The 20,062-nt window shown below is 41.7% G+C and overlaps 1 protein-coding gene across 4 annotated transcripts in view; it reads left to right on the plus strand.

The window, feature by feature from the left end:
• The window catches only part of gfra1a (gdnf family receptor alpha 1a), an 81,415-nt gene that overhangs the window by 691 nt on the left and 60,662 nt on the right, over window positions 1-20,062 (plus strand). For 2 of the 4 annotated variants that reach the window (XM_046401619.1, XM_046401620.1), the window contains exons 2-4: window positions 2,708-3,013; window positions 3,930-4,010; window positions 15,061-15,231. In XM_046401619.1, coding sequence (XP_046257575.1) covers window positions 2,821-3,013; window positions 3,930-4,010; window positions 15,061-15,231 — 445 coding nt within the window. In that variant the 5' untranslated portion in view covers window positions 2,708-2,820. Of the gene's footprint in view, window positions 1-381; window positions 2,132-2,707; window positions 3,014-3,929; window positions 4,011-15,060; window positions 15,232-20,062 lie in introns of those variants that run through there. The other 2 variants (XM_046401617.1, XM_046401618.1) reach the window with 2 other exon arrangements.

Here is a 20,062-nt window from a genome sequence, read left to right on the forward strand (position 1 = left end):
CAAAATTAATATCACATATTGATTGAAGCTTTTCATAAATCACCAGACTGAGCCTTCCCCCGACTGGCAAAACTCCCTTTGGAGATTTCAGAACGGCGAAGTCATCACATTGTAAGCAGACAATTAGCCCATATAGTAGGCCGTCGTTCATCTGGACCCACTTTCTGTCTCTTTTCTTGTCATGTTCTCTGTTTTAAAAGAAAACTGTGGGCACTGGCCTGCGGGATATGTATTTAACAAAACTGAAAGTCATTTAGAAAAGGGACTACACCTTGCACGATTGGTTCATCGTACCTACCTAATCACGGCTTCCTTTTCGATACAGAACTATTCACTGACTTTCAAATAGGATTTTTCATCCCATCTCTGTGAGTGTGTGTGTGTGTGTGTGTGTGGGCGGGCTGATTTGCTGTGATGGACGCTGGCATCCTTGATTGATTGGGCCCTGCCTTCAGGCTAAGGCAGAGATGGTCTTTGCTGTAGTCTGGTCCCGTATATTTAATCACGTGGATTAGCCACTGAATATGCCTTATACGCAATCGATGAGCTGTATGAAGCGTTACAATGCATCATCATGGCTGTTATTGTAATCATACTGCGCTTGTTAGGTTTCCAATTATCTGATTGTGAATGGCTCCGACAGAAGCGTTTTGAATGTGTTGCTCATATTTTCTTGAGACCCTAATTTAAAGTAACAGCTTTGGATGTATCACAGGTAGTTTCTTATAATTACTTTGAACAGTGACGCTTACCTTAAACCACCAACAGATGGCGACAGGCACACAGTGTCCACTCCTGTGTGTTTACTGAAGCCAGCTTTTGCCTCAGCGCAGCGCTGTCAGGCTGTCTTAGTTGACAAGTATCAGAAAACACGTTTAGTAGAGGCTGTATTTTACGTTACAACCCGTGAAGAGTGTCATCATCAAACACCCAACGCTTCTTCCCTCTTCACAGTTGTCAGCTAGCGTTGCATAACACTTTTTTTTGTCATTTGCAAATGGGATTAACAGTATAGCAGACTGGGAGGAGCCACACGCATGCTGGGAATGTCATGAATAAACTGTGTGCAGCTGAAATACGTGCACTTGTTTTGTCACTCCAGGTTAGAAGCGGATTCAGATCAAACAAACTGCCATATAAGCTACTCCACATGTTGCTATACTAATCATGTCATAAAAATACACTCGAGTCGTGCTCTTTGCTCTCTCCCTGTCAGCACAGCCACACTGAAATGTAGCCGCAACCAGCCCATACACCTCATCAGCTTTCATTTCATCACATTTTAAGTGCAGCCGCATGCCCTGTTATTTAGCGGGTCCATGTGTGTTTTGTTGAATTAAAAAAATATATATACATTATCTACTTTGGTTTCTTTTTAACCTTTGTGAGGGTTATTAAAAGTAAACCCCATGAAAAGACTGTAATGACCCTTAAGAGACTGTAGTCAGTGTGCGAGTCAGCAGTGACGGTAACCTTTAAAATTATCATGCTGCTGTGCTCATTAGTGAGTCAAGTTAACTTAAAGCTAATTCTGAGCTCCCGTTGTAATAATAAGGTGGTGAGTTTGCAGTACTGGGAAGGCCCATCTTTGTAAATTTATAATAAGATTAGTGTAGTTTGGTGCGAGGGGGACGCTGGCACTCTCCTCCTGCTGAATGCGCCAGACAGCAGTGGGGCTCCAGTTGGCTGTGTGCGCTCAGACGCACAGACGCAAGCATCGCACTGGCTGGAGTTGGAGGACACTCGCCCGTCTCGCCTCCACCGCTGCTCTGATCCCTTGTCTTTTGTCTCCCTGCGGTGAGAAGACCACCCGCACGGGAGAGGAAGAGAGAAAAGAGACTCTTCTTTTTGTGTACAGACTACGAAGAGTCGGAGAAACTGCAGAATCGGGAGCTGGACACTTTTTGAAGGGGAAATAATTTCTCGCATGAGGCGAGCTGGATTTTGTTCTGTACAGCGTTGCGCACACTGCTGCGTCTTTTCAATGGATTTCAATACAGTGGAAGTACCCTGGGAATTAAACTGCTGTTAAGACGCTTTCAGTTAGCAAATTTCCAACAAAGGTTTATGTTTCACATGGAGAGAAAGACGATGATCCTCGCAGTATTCTATGTCCTTCTGCCTCTTTTAGGTAAGTTTCACTTGATTTATTGCCACCAACGGCTCTCCGTTTGATAGGCTGCTAATTCATCCCATAGGTGCGTTTAATATTTAGTGGCTAAATTAATAATATTAATAAGGGGGGAGTCTGGCGGAGGCTGTTCAGCGTGTGGGTACCGTGTAGAGCACTGTACTGTACAGTGGTCCGAACTGCTCCAAAAGTCAGTCAGAAGCTGTCGCTGTCCCATCAAACAATAATGTAAAAGAAAGCAAATTTCCACCCAGGTTTTCATCAGTATGATGACACTGTCGGTAAACTAGCTGTGCGTGGATCGCCGAAGTTGTAAATTCGCGTGGAACTGATTTCTGTCAGTGGTTAGATGCAATGTAAAATGTAAATTGTTTAGTGGCGGCATCGATGTGTTTTTCATGCCACTGGACAGTCCATGAAAGCTCATCTGTGACATTTTAATCTCTGAAAACAGCTTGCAAAGTGTGTATTCTTTGAAAATGATGTGAGCAAATAAGCAAACACCTGACAAAAGGGCACGAGGCTGCTGTTTGATTTGTATTTGTTATCATTACAAGTGCCTTGTCTGTTTTTCAGATGTGTTGTCTTATGCCGAGGAGAACTTGCGTGCTGGGGCCACCCGGCCGGACTGTGTGAGGGCCAGTGAGCACTGTCTGAAGGAGCAGGCGTGCAGCACCAAGTACCGCACGATGAGGCAGTGCGTGGCCGGCGGCAAGGAGAGCAACTTCAGTATGGTGGCCGGCCTGGAGGCCAAGGACGAGTGCCGGAGCGCCATGGACGCGCTCAAACAGAGTCCTCTGTACAACTGCCGGTGTAAAAGGGGCATGAAGAAAGAGAAGAACTGCCTGCGCATTTACTGGGGCATCTATCAGACATTGCAAGGTTGGTTCAGAGGTTTTGGTGGAACTTTTTTCTTGTGAAATGAGCCACCCCAAGACACATCCCTCAGTCCTTTGGCAGATTCAGATTTAGATTTGTGTAATGTTGCTGCTTCTGACCAGAGGCTTTGTTGTTTTGTTTTTGGAGGTCTGTTAGAAAATGAAACAATAGCACAGTATAACTGCTTTTTTCCTGGGGATGTAATAAAACCTTCACTAAGTCCCTCAGAGGTCTTTGTTGGGGTGAGTCTCCTACATTTAGAGAACACCCTGCAGCTATAGTTAATGTGAAATGGACATTTCCCCGTAGTTTTTCTAATCTGGTGAGATGATTAGTTTTCCCAGCTCCACCCTTCCTCCTCACCCTCCCTCCATCCCTCTCCGCTTCCACCTCTGTGACCCTCCCTACCCCTGCTAGCACACACACAAAACCTCAAAAAAGTAGCACATAGCAAATTATCTAATATCAGTCCTATGTGATCATGCACAATCACTCAACTTTCATTCAAATTTGGCCTCCGACTCGGCTCACAGCCACAGTCCTGCAGAGCCGAGATACTTTTTGACCTCCTAAATCACTTGAAGCTAATGGAGCGTGAAGCCCCTCAGCACTGGCAGTGCCATCTTAAAGTGTTGATCATAGCGGGGGGGGGGCTTTAGTCCCTAAACTGCATCCAGCCCATCATCAGCGAGTCGACTTCCAGTTGCGCAACACAGCTGACCAACCTACCTAATCAAGCGTGTGGCTGTGTGCCAGCGTGGATATCGACTGACCCAAATAACCCATGTCACATGCAGGCCAGTGTGAGGGGTGAAGTATGAGAAGCAAAACAGCAGGGGTCTGAAAACTAAGTAACAAATCTGTCTTTCTATTTGTGTGTCTATCTATCCATCACTTACATCTGTTATCTCTCTCACAGGTAATGATTTCTTGGAGGATTCTCCGTATGAGCCTGTGAACAGCCGCCTGTCTGACATTTTCCGGTTGGCTCCCATCATAGGTAAGAATAAAAACTCTGCTCTGTGGAGGCTTTCAATCCTTCCTTTAGTGATTCTTTTTTTTTCATAGTTACATTGGTCACCTGTCTCACTTGAGATGTGGTTAAGCTCCAAGGTGTGCATGCTCTCACCGATGGTTATCTGTATTTATCCTCCCTCATCCTCTCCACTCTCTGTGTTTGACTCCGCTTGTTCTCACCCCAGCAATCTTGCATGCTGTCTCGAAGTGACCTTGCATGGGGAGCTATAGTTCTCCGTCTCATCAAGCAGTGGATAAATGCTTCAGATGTAGGAGGAGGGCTCTGCTGTTGCCGATGTACATTGCTCTGGTTGTGGATATGTTCTTCTTGTGACTTTTTGAATCCACTTGTTGAAAACAGTGAGTGAGTAGCTCTGTGAGTGGTAGAGCATGACAGGCATTTTTTCTGTTCAGATGTGTGTGGAAGCCATGCTGACTCGAGCCTCTAGATGGCGATGTTATTCCCTTCTTCACAGTCCCTCAGTTGCTCTGCAGTCCCACAGTTTGAACTGTTGATGGTATTTGAGAGCCCAATCTATGAATGTGGCGAAATCATGCAGCTGCTTACATTTTCATTATAACACCACAGATGATGAGCGTTGTGTCAAATGAAACAGACATCTTCTGTTTCCTCAGTTTCAAAGAACATGACTGATAATTTGACCCCATTTGATTCAGAGCAACCTTTTTATGCTGTTTCCACTGTCATTTTTACCTCGCAATGGGATGATTTACCGTAAACCAATCCTTCTTTTACAGTAGGGTGGTGGGATACAGATGCACAAAATCTTGGACGGGTTACTGACTTCATGACCAGTTTGCTTCTAAAGAAAACACCAGCTGAGAGGCCAGCTTTCTTTTTGCAAAGCCTATTCTTTCCTCTTGCTACTCTCTGTATAAAAAGGAGAAACCCATCACATCCCAGTGTGTATGTGTCTCTCCCTTAATATGCCAGCCAGTCCCAGCAAGGATGAGACACCCACAGGCCATCGGTGCTGAAGCATGTGCAGCACAGGATCATATTTAACATCACAGACAGGTGACATGTCTGGACAGTCTGAGCTGTAGGTTCCAGGAGTGGGAACAGACAGATTTATTCTTAATGGAGATGGACCTCGTTGTCCTTTTACTTTATGCTGTTCTAGAGCTTTGCATATGTATGTGTGTGTGTATATATGTATATATATATATATATATATATATATTTATAAGCATCAGAGATAAGACAAGTCTGTCATCAAAGTAAAGTTGCTTGCTTGGTCTGACCAACAGTCCAAATTCCAAAGATATTTAATTTACAGTGATATAAAACAGACAAAAACAGGAAGTCCTTCAACATGAGATGAGATGATGGGACAAGGAAACATTTTTGCTTTCTAAATGAGTTGAATGACTAATTTATTTTTAAAACTGTAGTTTCATTGAACTTACTCTAATTATGATTCAGTACTCCTCAGTGCCTTGTGGCTTGTGACCTTATAAAATGAATAAATATCTTCTTTTGCCCCCTCATCACAAGCCCTTTGATTTAAAAGATTTTTATAGGCACAGGAGGTAAAAATATTCACCATTTAGTAAGGAACATCTGAAAGGTGTTTTTTTGTTTCTTATCAATTAATGCTTTCTTTTCTTAATCGCCTGACTTGGGATCCCTTTGGTTGTCTCGACTCATAGGTTGGAAAGGTTGGGAACTAGTTGTTTCAGTACAAGGTGGTGCTAGGTATAGCTTTGTATATACGGCTTTTGATGATGATGATCAGGTCGGCCTGTTATGGGAAGCATGACCTTCATGACCTTATATATATATGATATGTTTGAAAGAAATGGGCAGCTGAAACAATGATAAGCATGTAAGAGAGAGCAGAGGGCTCATGGTGAGAAGGATAAAGCTAGAAGTAGAATAACATCTGATCATTAGACAGGAAAGCCACAACAACACACATTGTTTGTCAGTGGATCAGTATGAAAAGTTCTCTCCAGGGATTCTTATTTTTAACTTATGCAAATGTAGGTTTGTTTCGCACAGAACCTCCCTATGTTGGAGGAAGGGATGAGCACAGTAAAACACTCAATTTTCTTGTTTTCCTCATCGTCTTTGTACCTGAGGTCTCTGTACACATAGCTTAGGTCTGCCATATCGCCTGCACTTTTCTTCTGAACACATTTTCGTTTTATGGTGGAAGACAAAATATTGATGATAACGATTTCATTGTAGTTCACGTTGCAAATTAGTATATGGAACAGTTTTACTTTTGTAGAGTGCCCTCAGCCCTCTATTTCAGGAGACTCTCTGAACGTGTTCCATGTTTGTCTCAGTGAGGCGGTTCAAGTCCGTGATCCCAGGCTATAGGAACAATAAGCAGCCACGATGATCCCGTAATTCCATAATCGACCCCACGTCTCCAACTGAAGCGACTAATCTCCAGTGACACCCATACATACAGTGCACAGATGCACAGACCCTCAGACACACACACACAGACACACACAGACACACACACACACACTCACTCTCTCTCTCTCTCTGCTCTGTGCCCTGAACACCTGTTCCCATTGAAACGCCCATAGGCGTCAGTCTGGTTTCATTAGGGAGACATGCATAGTGTCATCTTGGCCATGCAAATATACTGTATGTGCGACTGAAGAGGATATATGCACTGTCTTTGCTGGTTTACAGAAAATCGTTACAGAATACTTAACAGGCTTTAAATGTGAACTCTGGTAATGAATATTGCATATTTACGTTCGTAAACAGAATTTTTAATAATTATTTTGAAAACAGACCGGATTGACGCTGTAAAAAAATATAAGCACTGACTACTAAAAAGCTTAGATAAATTCAAATGTTACTGATTTAAAATTGAAAATGAAGTCCAGCATTGCGGATGTGCGCACAACACACAGCAATGGGCCAGTTTAGCTAATTATTTTCAGATCTTTACTGGGGGCAGAGTGCATTTACCTCTGGGGTTGAAGTGAGAGCAATTCACTTCTCACACGAAAGATGAGCAACTACTACAGCAGTGGTTAATTCCTCTGCAGTGCTTTTAGAGACATAACATATGGGAGAAATTGACTGTAGCTGAAAAGGTGCTTGACTATCGTTAACTTTTTAAAGAACCATTCTGGTGTCCTACATGTGGACATGATGTCAGCACTGTAACACACTGAGATTGTCGTGTTTGGCCTGATCAGCATATCTTTGTTGCTTGGAGGTCTCTGGAGGTCTCTCTCCATTAGTTTTTATACCACACATACAAGAACTAATTAGAAACGTTAATTTTTTCCCCTTTAGTGATAGATTTCATATTTTAACTGTTAAGTGTTATGAATGGCTTTCTAATACAGACACAACATATCTCAGTTTGAAAGCCATCGTATGCTCATCCTTGTAATGAAGTACCAGCTGTAAATGAGGAATCTGAGAATGACACACGCAGGAAATAATTAAATCTCCTTTAATACACTGGTCATGTACACAAGACATACTACGTGTGAGGATATAATAAAGCATGTGTGTTTTTTCATGAATTACATTCCACTTTAAATTCAAGTTGTTGATTGTTCTCCTCAGTTTTCTCTTCCCAACAAAATATCCCCGTGTTCAGCCCCTTTATCTTTTCTCTCTGTCTCTCTTTAGCAGTTCTACCTGTTTTGATGTCTCTGTTTCAGTTCATTAAAGGGCTCAGTGAGTTCTTCTGCTGCCTGTGGAACCTTTGAGACCGCTGCTTCCCTATTAGTGGAGTAGTGTGTTGTTTTCACTTTCCGTTGAGCACATACAGCATGCATGGCACACATACGACACAGAGGTATGCCTGCGTAACACATGAAAAGTTAAATCTGCACAGAATGTTCTTACTGCTGCTTTGCATTTCCATTATATGCCTGTATATCTGTCCGTTCTGGTGTGTAGCATGTCGTCTTCTTCTTCTTCTTTTCTTCTATTCTTTCTCTTTACTTCTTTTTAGATGCTAACTTTGTGACATGCTAGTTTTGAAAATTAGTAAACAAAAAGGTAGCCATCACGCTGAGCAGAGTAAAGAGTAATTTTCTATCACACCGCATGAGTTTGTATAAGCTTAGAGGAAGGAGCAAGCAGAGTTTAGATGAAATGGCTGCACTTCTCTTCACCAGTTGCCCATGTTTATGAGTCACTGATCCATGCAGGAGGGAGCAACACAGAAACAGAGAGCATTATTCTGAGATTAAAGTGGACTTGGAATTACTGCCACACCATTTGGCCCAGGCCGCTGGAAAAATCAAAGCAGCGTAGGAGATGGATGAATACACAGCCTGGGTGGTTTCATATTACTGTATTCATGAACACTTGCTGTTCCAGGTATTTTTCTTGGCCAAAATAAAACATTTCTTCTCTTCATCCACCGCTTCATGTTTTTGTCCTTCTTGTCATCCTTTTTCACTTTGTGAAAACATTACATGCTCAGCTCCTCCTGTCATCTGGACTTCTTAGCTCATAACATTTTTGCATTTTGCCACAAAGATTACATTGCATGATTGCACTGTTCGGAAATAAGAAATCAATTTAATATGTGAGCCAATTATCATTTTGCTAGGCAAGAGAAATGTGGCAAGGAGCAAGAAGTGACAAGGACCATAAACGACAGTCTGGGCAGCAGCCAAAAGTGACTTAACTTAAATATATCAGCTGTGGTTAAACGATGGGGTGGCAGCGGGTGAAAGTGGATAAGAACATCACAGGTTCCAAGAGGTGCGACCTGTGAATAAAGATGAGTTTATACAACTATCATTTTCACTCTGGCCTGCGGACTGACCTTTTATGGTTGTTTGGGAGTTTTGAAGTGATAATAATTCATTTAGGTTGGCAGTACTTCTCTTAAAGCACAGTTTGTACTTCAAAACTTTATAGTAAACAGGGCAGGAGTTACACCATGGCGCCTAAATCCATAATCCATGTCTCCCCCATCCTTACATGACAAAGGGATCTTTTAAATTTAGCTAAATTCAGACAGATTTTGTGGAACAGACAGAAGTGTTGGAACTGTTTTTCTCCAACCTGTGCATGTCTCAAATTTTCTGCAGGCAGCTGGCCATGCAGTAATGTGTGTTCTCTGGCTTGTAATGAATTTTTTTCCCCGCCGTTGTGTATTGATGTCTGTTTGGCTTAAACTCTCCCCTTAAGCTCCGTCCTCTTCCCAGCTGGCTGGTACAGCCGCTCTCTGCATATCACCCACTCACCACTCATAAGCCCCAATACACCAAAGCTCAATGTTGTGTCTCTTCCATGTGTCAAGACTTCAAACACATCTTGTCCTCCTCCCTCCCACTACTGAAGCCAACCTTGAAGCACAGTTGCAGCGATGTGTGCATACATCTGTGTGTGTGTGTGTGTGTGTGCATGTTGTGAGTGTGAAAACATCTGTAAGTGCGTGGCCCGGCTGTCAAGCCAAGGCAGAGCTTCAAATCCCCCTGTGCTGACACACAGGGCTGAGAGGCTGTCAGCACCACTCAACCACTGGCTACAGAGGAAGTCACTCTCATTATGAGCTGCCAATGTTTAGAGATAAGAGTGTCTACCGCTATCTCTTACCCTGCTCGTGCTTGTGTGTATGCCTGCATCTCTGTGTGCGTATATGGGAGTGCGAGATAGAGCCAGGGAGGGAATGCAGAGGAGTTACAGAGGTTGAAACATAATTTATTGTGCTGTATCTTTTGGAGAGAAAGTATCCTGCCTGTTCTCTTAACTTTATTTTCTGCCTTTATTTATCCAGAGTTGGTTGACTGAGCACACCTTTTTCTGCCAACCCCTGCTTCACGCTTATTCAGTCAAATGTATTTGTAGCTGGGATGCTACTTTGGATGTAAACAGTCCTACTCTATTTGCCACCAAGCGAGCAACTTTATAGAAGTTGTTGAAGTGAGTGGGTGTTTCCTCACTTTTTGAGCCTGCAGCCTAGTGATGCACCAATCTGATATGCTGGATCGGGATTGGCACTGATCAGGTGCTGGCGAGACATCATGAATCCCTCCAGACTCAAGACTGTTAAAACCATAGTTGATGGTTTACACACTTTAAAAGGCTGAGTATATGCAGAAGACAGCACAGTGGACGACAGGTAGACTATAATAATTAGTGTGTTTTCAGGGAAAAACTTGCAAGAACACAGCATTTTAACAACGTCGACTGTCAAGTCCGACTTACAATAAACTCTTACTCACACCACACCAGATTCTTATCCTATTTGTGTGGATGAACTCATGAGTTTCCTGGTTTGGTGTCATAGTCATGCACTTCTGACCTTACCAACGCACTTTTGAAACCATTTGAGTCATTTTCCAGAAATCTACTCGTTGACTCATCTCCCTGAAGCATTTTTCATTCAGTCTGAATCATAACAAGAGATGCTTTTATTTATTTATTTATGTTTTTGCGTGTCAGTCGCAGTTGACTGACTCACAGTGATTTTAATTTTGAATTTAAAACTATACCAAGAACTATTTCATTCTTGGTATGGAATACTTTACTCTTGTGAACAGTCAAATCCGTTTGCAGCTTGAAACATCCTGTTTCTTGTGTCAACTTTCAGCCCAGGAGCTGGCAGAGATTCAGTGTCCATGAACTCTTACCAGCACAAATACCTGGTGCTGAGCATGTTCATACCTCACTCGCTGTTTCTTGTGCTACATAAGACATGTCAGGAACATCTTGCTATAAGTTCAGGTATCCTGTTGGGATTTTTGCATACATTCCCATTTAACATACAAATTCCAAGAGACCCTTCTCTGACAGATTCAGTGAGGTTGATGAACATGTAAAAATATATAAATAACTTGCCATCACATTTTACCAATGCTGAATGCGAGCAGTCTGCAGATAGCACTGTCTGTCAGCTGGTCTGTCTGTCAGTCCAACACTTCATTCCAGAGTGTAGTGTCTCGACAGCAGTTGTTATGACTTTTGTTACAGACGTTCACAGTACCTAGAGGATTAGTTAAGAGGACTGTGGGGATCCCCGACTTGTCCTCCGGAGCAGCCAACAGGTTTTATATACATGTAAAGGAATGTAAGAATATAGTCCACATTACATTACATACACGGGTATATAATGCTCTTGCGGCTGTAGACTTTTGGCCTTCTTTCTTACTTTCTGTTGGATGCTGACGTTTTTCTGGGTTGCATCCTGTATCCATTTATCCATCATACACTTCCTTATCTTTAGTATGTTGTCTGTTTCCAGTGCTTTAGAAAAAAACTTGTCCTATAGAGCTCGTCTTCCTGTCCTCTGTACTGGAGTTTGTTTTGTTAAAGACTCCTAAATCCACTGCCGACATTACTGTCCCTGTGCCTTGTCTCTCACATGAAACCTAATCAATACAGTGCTGTGTTAGATTGGAAACCTGAGGCTGTGCCTACAAGAATCTATTGATTTTTCTCTTTTTTTCCCGTTCCCTCTTTCTGTTTTGTCCAAACTCTTCCGCTCAGGCTGGGATCAAAAGCTTTATCCTTCAGCAAGGTTTGTGGTGTACAATTCCAGACCGAGCTCCACTCTTGTGTTCTGAGAGAAGGACGCAGCCTGCTGGGGATTTGTGTTTTCACTGACCTTGTCTCATATCTGTACAGTTGATTTTTACCATAACGTGTGCAGTAGTGTGTGTGTGACGTATGAGCATATTTTTAGTTAAATGTAGATGGACTGAAGTTATTGGTGGTTTGAGAGGAAAGGCTAAGCTTAAGGAAAATTTCTCTACATTGTGCAAGAAAGATTATTCTGATTCAGTGGTAGCTGTCAGCTTGCGTTGTAAAATGCAAAATACTGCAGCAGAGACTGAACCTAGTTCAGATCTAATCCAGAGGCAAGGTCAAGAGAACACCTTTATATTCCATGTCTCACTGACTGTCAAGTTCTTTATTATTTTCTACATATTCACTCCAATCAGGCCTTTTAAAATTCTTTCTCTCCATGCAGCTACATGTCAGCTGGCCACTTAATTCACCACACTGTTTCAAAAATGACTGATCCAGCTGTGGGCCATTGGCAGAATAATTCTAACAGCAGCCGTATCATCATGTTGCTGGTTCAGTCGCTGACTGGCACACCATGGGCCAAGAAAATCATTTAGTTAAAGGTGACCAGATTTGAGTCCCTCTGAGAGGGCTTTGATTGGATGTGAAATGGAGGGGTGATTCATCATAGTTAATAAATGCAGTTGACAGCTCAAATCAGTGGGGGGGAGCATGTGCCAGGTCTGCCTCCACCCGCTGTTTTATACTGCATGCAAATATGGACAATTAACTTTTCATATACACAGTTGCAGACACCTACGCGGATAGTTATACACAAATACCTGTGTGCGTGCAATCAGGCACGACTCAGGCAAAGGATTGATTGCACAGATGTACAGTTTGTGTTTAGAAATAAGAAATAACAGTAAAATTCTATGTGAAACATTTGATTTAGGCATGCAGTGTTCTCAAACGTTTTTTGGCCGATATTACATACATATATATACTTAACTCTTTCAAATGACTGACATGTTGTGAATTACTTCTTTTTCTTCAACAATGAAGAGAACACTGTTTTAGCACAGTGTGGTTAATTATGATGTGTTATTAACAGCTACATTGTGCCTTCCTTGGCTGACTGAGGCATGACTGACCACTGACAGGTGGACCGAAGCCACAGCCTTGTGTTAAGCTGCTGCTCTAAGCCCTCAGCCGCACACAGTCAACTCACAGGATTAACTTGCCTCGGCCGCAGCGGCTTTCACTTGTGCCATTGTGTCTTAATAGAATTTCATATTCTCCCAAAGTAACCTGGACTGGGCTCAGCTGTTTCTTTCTTTCATTGAAGTGGATGTGAAAAGTTACACTTCTTCTTCCCCTGCTTGAAATTGCTAAAGATCTAATTCTCAGCCACATTCCCTGTTTGAACTCTTTTGTCCTAGTCTTGTTGTACTACAGATATAAAATGCACGACTGCAGATGTCAGCGAGAATGATATTAGCATCACCGTAGTAGTAGTAAGCAGTAGTAAGATTTTTCTTAGTCCTTTGTTTACACTGTACTGTACAAGCCAAGGGTGCAGTGCAGTGCCATAGTTGTTAAGCTAATGTAGCAAAATGTTTTTGTTAGCCCGTCTGTTTCTTTGTCATCTTGTAAAACGCCGTTTTGTTTATGTTTTTTTTTTTTTTTTTGTTACATCATTAATTTGCAGAGTCATTAAAGCTAAGCCCTTGTTTTTATTGGTAATACACTATCCCAATGTTATTTCATACTCTTGCTCCATTGGGCCCTTGTTTGTTTTGTTTTCTAAAGCGACTAGCTTCCAAGTAATGCATTATTATGTCGGGTTGTGACAATTATATTTGTCATTTGTATGTTTTAGTCTTCACTGTGGCTTGTGGTCATCATGCGTGGCTTGTCACTGGACTGGCGGGGTTCCTTCTTCAGATATTTTGGGAAGCTTGTAACTTGAGGACTTTTTTTCCAAGGAACCTAAAGTGTCTGCTGCGGTCTTTTTAGGACTTTCTTGTTTCCTAATAGTACAGCAGCATCATTTAGTTTTTCTGCTTAGCACACTTTGAAGGTTCCTACTGGTCAAATGGAATGTGTCCCCTGTGATCATGGTTGTCAACAGCCACAGTGCGTCTGATTAAAGCAATGTCTCTAACTAACAGCCATCCCTCTTTGGAGAATAATAGCTTCGCCACTTATTCTCTCCCTTCTCCCTCTGTGCTCTTCTTTTGATCACAGAAGAGCAGCATCCCTAAAAGCAAATATGGCCTTAAACACACACACACACACACAAACACACAGAACCAAGAAGAGCCAAGAGTGTAACGCACCCTTACACAGTACACAAGTGTGAGAATGCATGCACCCGCTGGCACCCAAAAACACACACACAAACACAAATAGCATCCAGCTGAGCTTTTGTTCTGTGCCAGTCTTTTCTCTCAGAGATGTTAAATGAGGGCACTGATACATAAATTTGCATGTGTTTCATCTACAATGGTCCTCCTAACTAAAAATCTATAACTGCATGCCCCTAATTTGCTATGCAGCTTCAGATATGTCTATGCGGGGCTGGCTTCATGTGAGGTTAGCGTGACTGTTCAATCGATTTGCTTGTGTGTACACTCTCTTCACACATAAGTGGGCTATACGGCTATCTTTCACCACACTGATTGTACAGTTTGTAGATGGATAATCTGGGTAAACACGACCCAAATTGTTCTTTTGTTGTGGTTTTTGTGTGGCTTTTTTGTACATCCCATTTCCCAAAGGATTTGGGATACTGTGTAAAATGTAAATAAAAATAGAATGTGTTGATTTGCAAATCCTTTAAACCTGAGACAAGATATTTAAGGTTTAATTTAATAAACCCTTTTCTAAATATCCGCTCATTAGGAATATGTTGACACCTGCAACATGACAAGATCCACAGTGTCCTGACTTTTCTGGAATCAAGGTTGTACTTGGATCACTTTGATGTGGATGTTAAGAAAAATCCAGATAAGACAAGTGATCATTGATGTGAGAAGACTCAGTCGTGGAGATTGTGCAGTCTGACTGAGCAGGTATAGAGCCTGATCTGGACCGGCTGTGATTTTCTTGAGGACACTGACGTTAAATTAAAGAGCTTAGATCTTCTCCTCACTCTGTCTGCTGCAGAAAAGAACTATACGAACTATACTCCCTCAGTTATGTTCCAGACAATGATTCCTTTTCCTTTTTCTTCCTCTTCTGTAGCTTTCTGAATTTGTGTTACAATTCATCCCTTTATGGCACTCAGGAATCGTTAAAACCTTGCTCCTGTGTGCACCTTCTGCCTTTACCTTTTCCTACCTGGAAAACACCCACAGTGTGACTTTTGCCTGTCAGCTGAATGATCTGAATGCTGTCTTTCTGGTTGATGTCTCACCTTCCCCCTTTGACCTATGAATATTCTCTTTTATCATTTGGAGTCTTGACCTCCTTGTGACCTTTGTGAACCCTGTTGACCCGTCATGGCTGTTGGTTGGTGGTCCTGAATGAAGCACATCTCTTACAGAGGGTGGGGAACCTTGGAGCAACTCTGCCACTTCACCTCCAGGCAGGAGGGGCACCCAGGGAAGGGTATCCCATGGCAGAGAGCCCGCTCTGGGCAGAGGGAGCCCCTCCTCTACGGAACTTCAGGATCCTAGTAGAAACAGGAGAGCTCATCCCAATTGGGCCATACTGGGTAACAAAATAGAGTTGTGGTTGTGTGTATGTGATTGTGCGTGACTGTTTTGTATTAAGAGAAAACATTTTCCATAACAGATTAACAGACATGGTAACAGCTAAACTTGTATTGTTACACTTATCTGCAGTTGGTTTTCTTTTGTTAAAGTGGTTGTTATTTGGTACATTTACTCACATTGCACAATTACTGTCCACATTTGTGAAATCATATGGTTGTTGATTTATTTATGACAGATTTCCAAACAAAAAATTGATATGAGTCACTGTCTCCAGTTCACAACAAAAGATATCTCGCGACACTTTCCAAATAGAGCAGTTCTAGACCAAACTCTTTACTTTAGTTTGCTCTTGCTATTTTCTTCATGCAGAACAGTGGTTATCAATTATCAGCCTGGCCTAGGTGAAGCACACAGCATCTGAACCGGATAAACACCAAATTATTAAGGTGGTCTTGTAGTTTATACCAGCAGTTGAAATAAAGATGGAATCCTTTGCGAGCTTAAGATGCTTGGGCTTGAGATATGAGACTCATGTCAGTTTTCCTTGGATCTGTCGATCTGTTCGCACTGACTGTAGCCTCCTTGGTATCAGATTAAGCCAGTTATAGATTTTGCTTCCTTTGGGACCATGTGAGAGAGGTGTCAGACCACTGGCCTGACTGTCCGTCTGTCTGCTCAGTCAGCTGTGTCAGGGAGAGTTGACATGTCCTTCAGAAGAGTTTCTACAGCAGATGTGCTCTCTGTTGAAAAACCCAAGAGAAGAGAGCGAGGGATGGAATAGGGGAGGTGGCAAGAGACAGTGAGAAGTGGGGAGGGGTGGGGGCTAGAAGAAGCAGAGGATATGTCATATTTTGATATTCCCACTGTGCCATTTGGGCTTATGAATTTCCATTTTAGAGGGCAGTCAATGTCTGTGACTGCTACATTAGTTTTATGGCCAAAAACAGCTTATTGCAGACTGTGTGCGAGGGAAATTTTTTATTTTACATCACAGCTTGCTGAAAAGTTAACTTGCTATGTCTTTGTGAATGAATTTGGTCATTATTTTGCAATACACTGCATTATTTCAATTTTAGTATATATATATAGATATATATATATATCTATATATATATAGACATATACACATATACACATATATACATATATACCAAAAGTGTGCGCACACACACACACAGCGATGTGGTATATCTCAGTGACAAATATGCACACAGAGACTTACACCATCACATATTTGAGTGCATTTCCTTTTACATGCACAACTGGCCAAAGAAGCAAACACGCTCACTGGCAAACACGCACAGCTTTTGCTGTGAGTTTTGCTCAAGGGAGGATTGCATCAATAAGGTTGTGAGGTTGAGTCACGCTGAATTGTGTGTTCTGACTAAAACCTGAGGGGCAACACACACATACACACACACACAGACACACACACACACACATACACACTCTCCCTGCTTCTTTCTCTCTCTCGAATTCACTGGGAGCATTTCCATCTACCTGTTGTATTATATATTTTCAATTTGCGCATTAAACATTTGAGTGGCAATGGAAAGGGCGGACTGCATGGAAAGGGCAAAAAATACAGAGGAGACACAGCAACAGAGAGTCTCGTGTTCTAAATAACTGCAGCCTCAATTTCAGTACAGTTCAATTTATTTATATAGCACGAAATCCCGGCAAAAGTTATCTCATGACACAAACAGAGCAGGTCTAGACTATGCTCTTTTGTTTACCCCTGGCTCAGTGTGACAGGAAACCCTTGTAACATTAAAACAAAATGATGTTGTTGAGATGTGAGTGTAATAACATTGTAGTAGTTGACAGAAACACAAACCGACTGACATTTGATGTAAATTTTCCATATTTCAAATATTTCCATATTTTCAAATCTAATAATAATAATAATAATAATAATAATAATAATAACAAATAACAAAGTAACTCAAATAACAAAGTGGCTCAAATCCGATTTCTTAATAGTATAAACAAATCACATGGAATCTTTACAACTCTGATTTGGGCCACTTTCATTTGTGATCTTAAAGTAGAGGTCTTTTCTTTATTGTACAATGGAATCCTGCAGCCTTCACGTTACTCACTTATCCGAACTGTGTGTGTTTTTGTGGAGGGGCGCTGACAGACAGAGCATACGATATAAATAAAGAAACAAAGGTACAGAATTAGAGAAGTTGTCCCTTGCAGTCTAAAGAGTACCTGAGTAAATCTGCCACAGCAGAGCTGCACACTGCGGTCTGTGGGGGCACTGACATGCTCAAAAGCTACAGTGAGTGCAAATCATGTCTTGCTTTTCATCAGGACTCTGGCGCATGAGAGGGACAGCTTGTGTTTAGGATCATGTAAATGTATAGCTTTCACTTTGTTGTACAAATTTGTAGTATTTTGTAATGGCCAGGGAAGCTCCACCTCCTTCTTCAGACACTTGCAGTTTGACAGAGTGTCTCAGAGAGACGTTTATGTAAAGGTTGATATGTCGCTCTGCCGCTCTGTTAAGCTTAAATGTTCCAGCTACAGTCTGCATGCTGTGTGTGTGTGTATAAATGAGACTGTGTATTTGCGTGTGTATCCTCGGGGTTGGTGGCGTTCAGATTAATTAAAAACTTCAATCCCTCTGTTCTCTGACAGGAATATGGATGTCGCCAAGGGCTTAACTGTAAATACCGTTTCTCCAAAATTGTCATTTAAAAAGATTCATCGTCTCAGGTAATAATTGTCGCATAAGTCGCTGCAGTGAGGATTTTGAAAAAGAATAAATAAATGGACTTTTACAAACTTTTATGAGTATGACTTGTTTCAAGTTAACAGTGAGAAAGAAACTAAATCTTTCTAAAATTTCATCTCACTCTTCGGAGTGTAATTACAATTTTTAACCTTCTCCATTTACTTAGATGAAGAAAACCAAACTACGAGTGGCCTGCCAGGTGTAAACTGACCCTCCATAAACATATGGTACTATTTTTAAACTCCGAACTTTTTCTGTGGATTCTTCTTGTATTACTTTAATAAAACCTAGATTGCTGGATAAAAAAACAAATAAATCATCAAAGTATCACAAACATATAAATGTTGCCACAGGAAAACCAGCTGCACATGTTACCCAAGGGAGAGCCATGGTTCTGCGATACAACATCAGGATATTCCATACAGCGTGACACTGTTATCTTTAATTTCAGGATGAAGCCTGCATCTTTTGACTGCATCAGAACTCCTAAGTGTCAGTCAGGCATCTTTAAATGTAACATGAAAGAAGGTTAAATGATGCAACCCTTAAAATCAATAATGACAGTGTTACACTGTGAGAAAATTCTTTTTATTTTCTTCTTAAGCACATTGCACTGACAAAGTCTGTCACGTGGAGAAGACAAGGCAAGGCAGCTTTATTTATATAGCACATTGTCACATTAAAAGCAGGCCCACTTGAGAACTGGAGCTTCTACCTGAACTCAGAATGAAGTTCAAGAAGAAACACACAACAACGTAAGCACACCTTTGACTGTGATCGCGGTAGCAGGGATCAAACCTGTGATATTTCTCATGATTCTCTCTACCACCCAAACCACACTATCATCATCCTGTAGCCTTGTTAGCTCAGGAGATTTGGCCACCGGCCCGTTGTCTTTTGATGAAGCGTTATCATTAAATGAGGAAGATGAAAATCTCCTCCCAAACCAAATGAGTCATGACTGTGTGAAAAAGAGAGCTTATTTTTAATCAGCATCCTTAATCAGAAGAGCCTATGAAGGGCCTCGTGCAGAGCACAACTAGAAACCTATTGCATCTTATAAGGCAAATAAAAGTAATTTCCATAAGTAGGAGATACATGGAGGAAAAACATGGAAAGAAATGGCCTATGTGGTCAAAAAGGTGGCACACAGACAGATCTATGAAATATTTCAGTTTGTTAAACAGTTGCTGTGTTGCAAAGGACAATGAGCATCATCCAAGCGGTCCCAGTCACACAGGAGTATTTATTTACCTGGTGAGAAGCACTGGTTGCTGGTCGTGAGTCATAAAGCACAAAACCATTTGACAATAATGATGTAGTTAGTGCATAATTCATGACAGTGACATACTGTATGTGTTTCCTCTGAGGAAGTACTTCATCTGTTCATCTGGTGTCTTAATGCTGGGAGGGAAAGTTGAAATCCATGAAGTGATATGAATGTTCTTCACAATTTTGGTATCACAATATGAAACGTTTATGTAATGCTTTATTTTACAGGTGTATAATTTGCTGGTAATAATCTGCTCCCTCCAGTTGTCTCATACATTCTGCCATTACGTTACTTATGAATGAAATTAAAACCCCTGGGACCCCAGACCCCACTCTCAAAACCACTGACATAATACACAGAAATTATATGGAACCACTGGACCTGTAAAAATATATCCGTACAACAGACCTTATTCAATTGATTTTGTCCTGCATTTGTGTAAATGCAAAGTTTAGTTGACTAATAATTAAAACAATAAACAGGCAGCATTCAGAGCTGTGGGAAGATAAATAACATCAATGAATTGTTCAGAGAATACATGTTTAAAGAGATTAAGAAAAACAACCAACACAAAAACCTCATCAGGAAAATTTACCAACCGGGGCGGGGTTGATGCAACTCTTCAGCTCCTCTGCTCGCTCGCCTCCTCCTGTGTTGTGTCTTCACGCAGAACGACACAGGTCACTGAGTGTGGCGCGAGCCCCCGTGGAAACCATGGCAGTCGACTAAACAGGCGGGAGCAAGATACCCACTGCTGCTCCCACGGGTTGCTGGCACTGAGCTGCAGACACCTCACAAAATATCACACATTTGC

This window comes from Scatophagus argus, chromosome 10 (assembly GCF_020382885.2).
Source record: "Scatophagus argus isolate fScaArg1 chromosome 10, fScaArg1.pri, whole genome shotgun sequence".
NCBI classification, from domain to species: domain Eukaryota; kingdom Metazoa; phylum Chordata; class Actinopteri; family Scatophagidae; genus Scatophagus; species Scatophagus argus.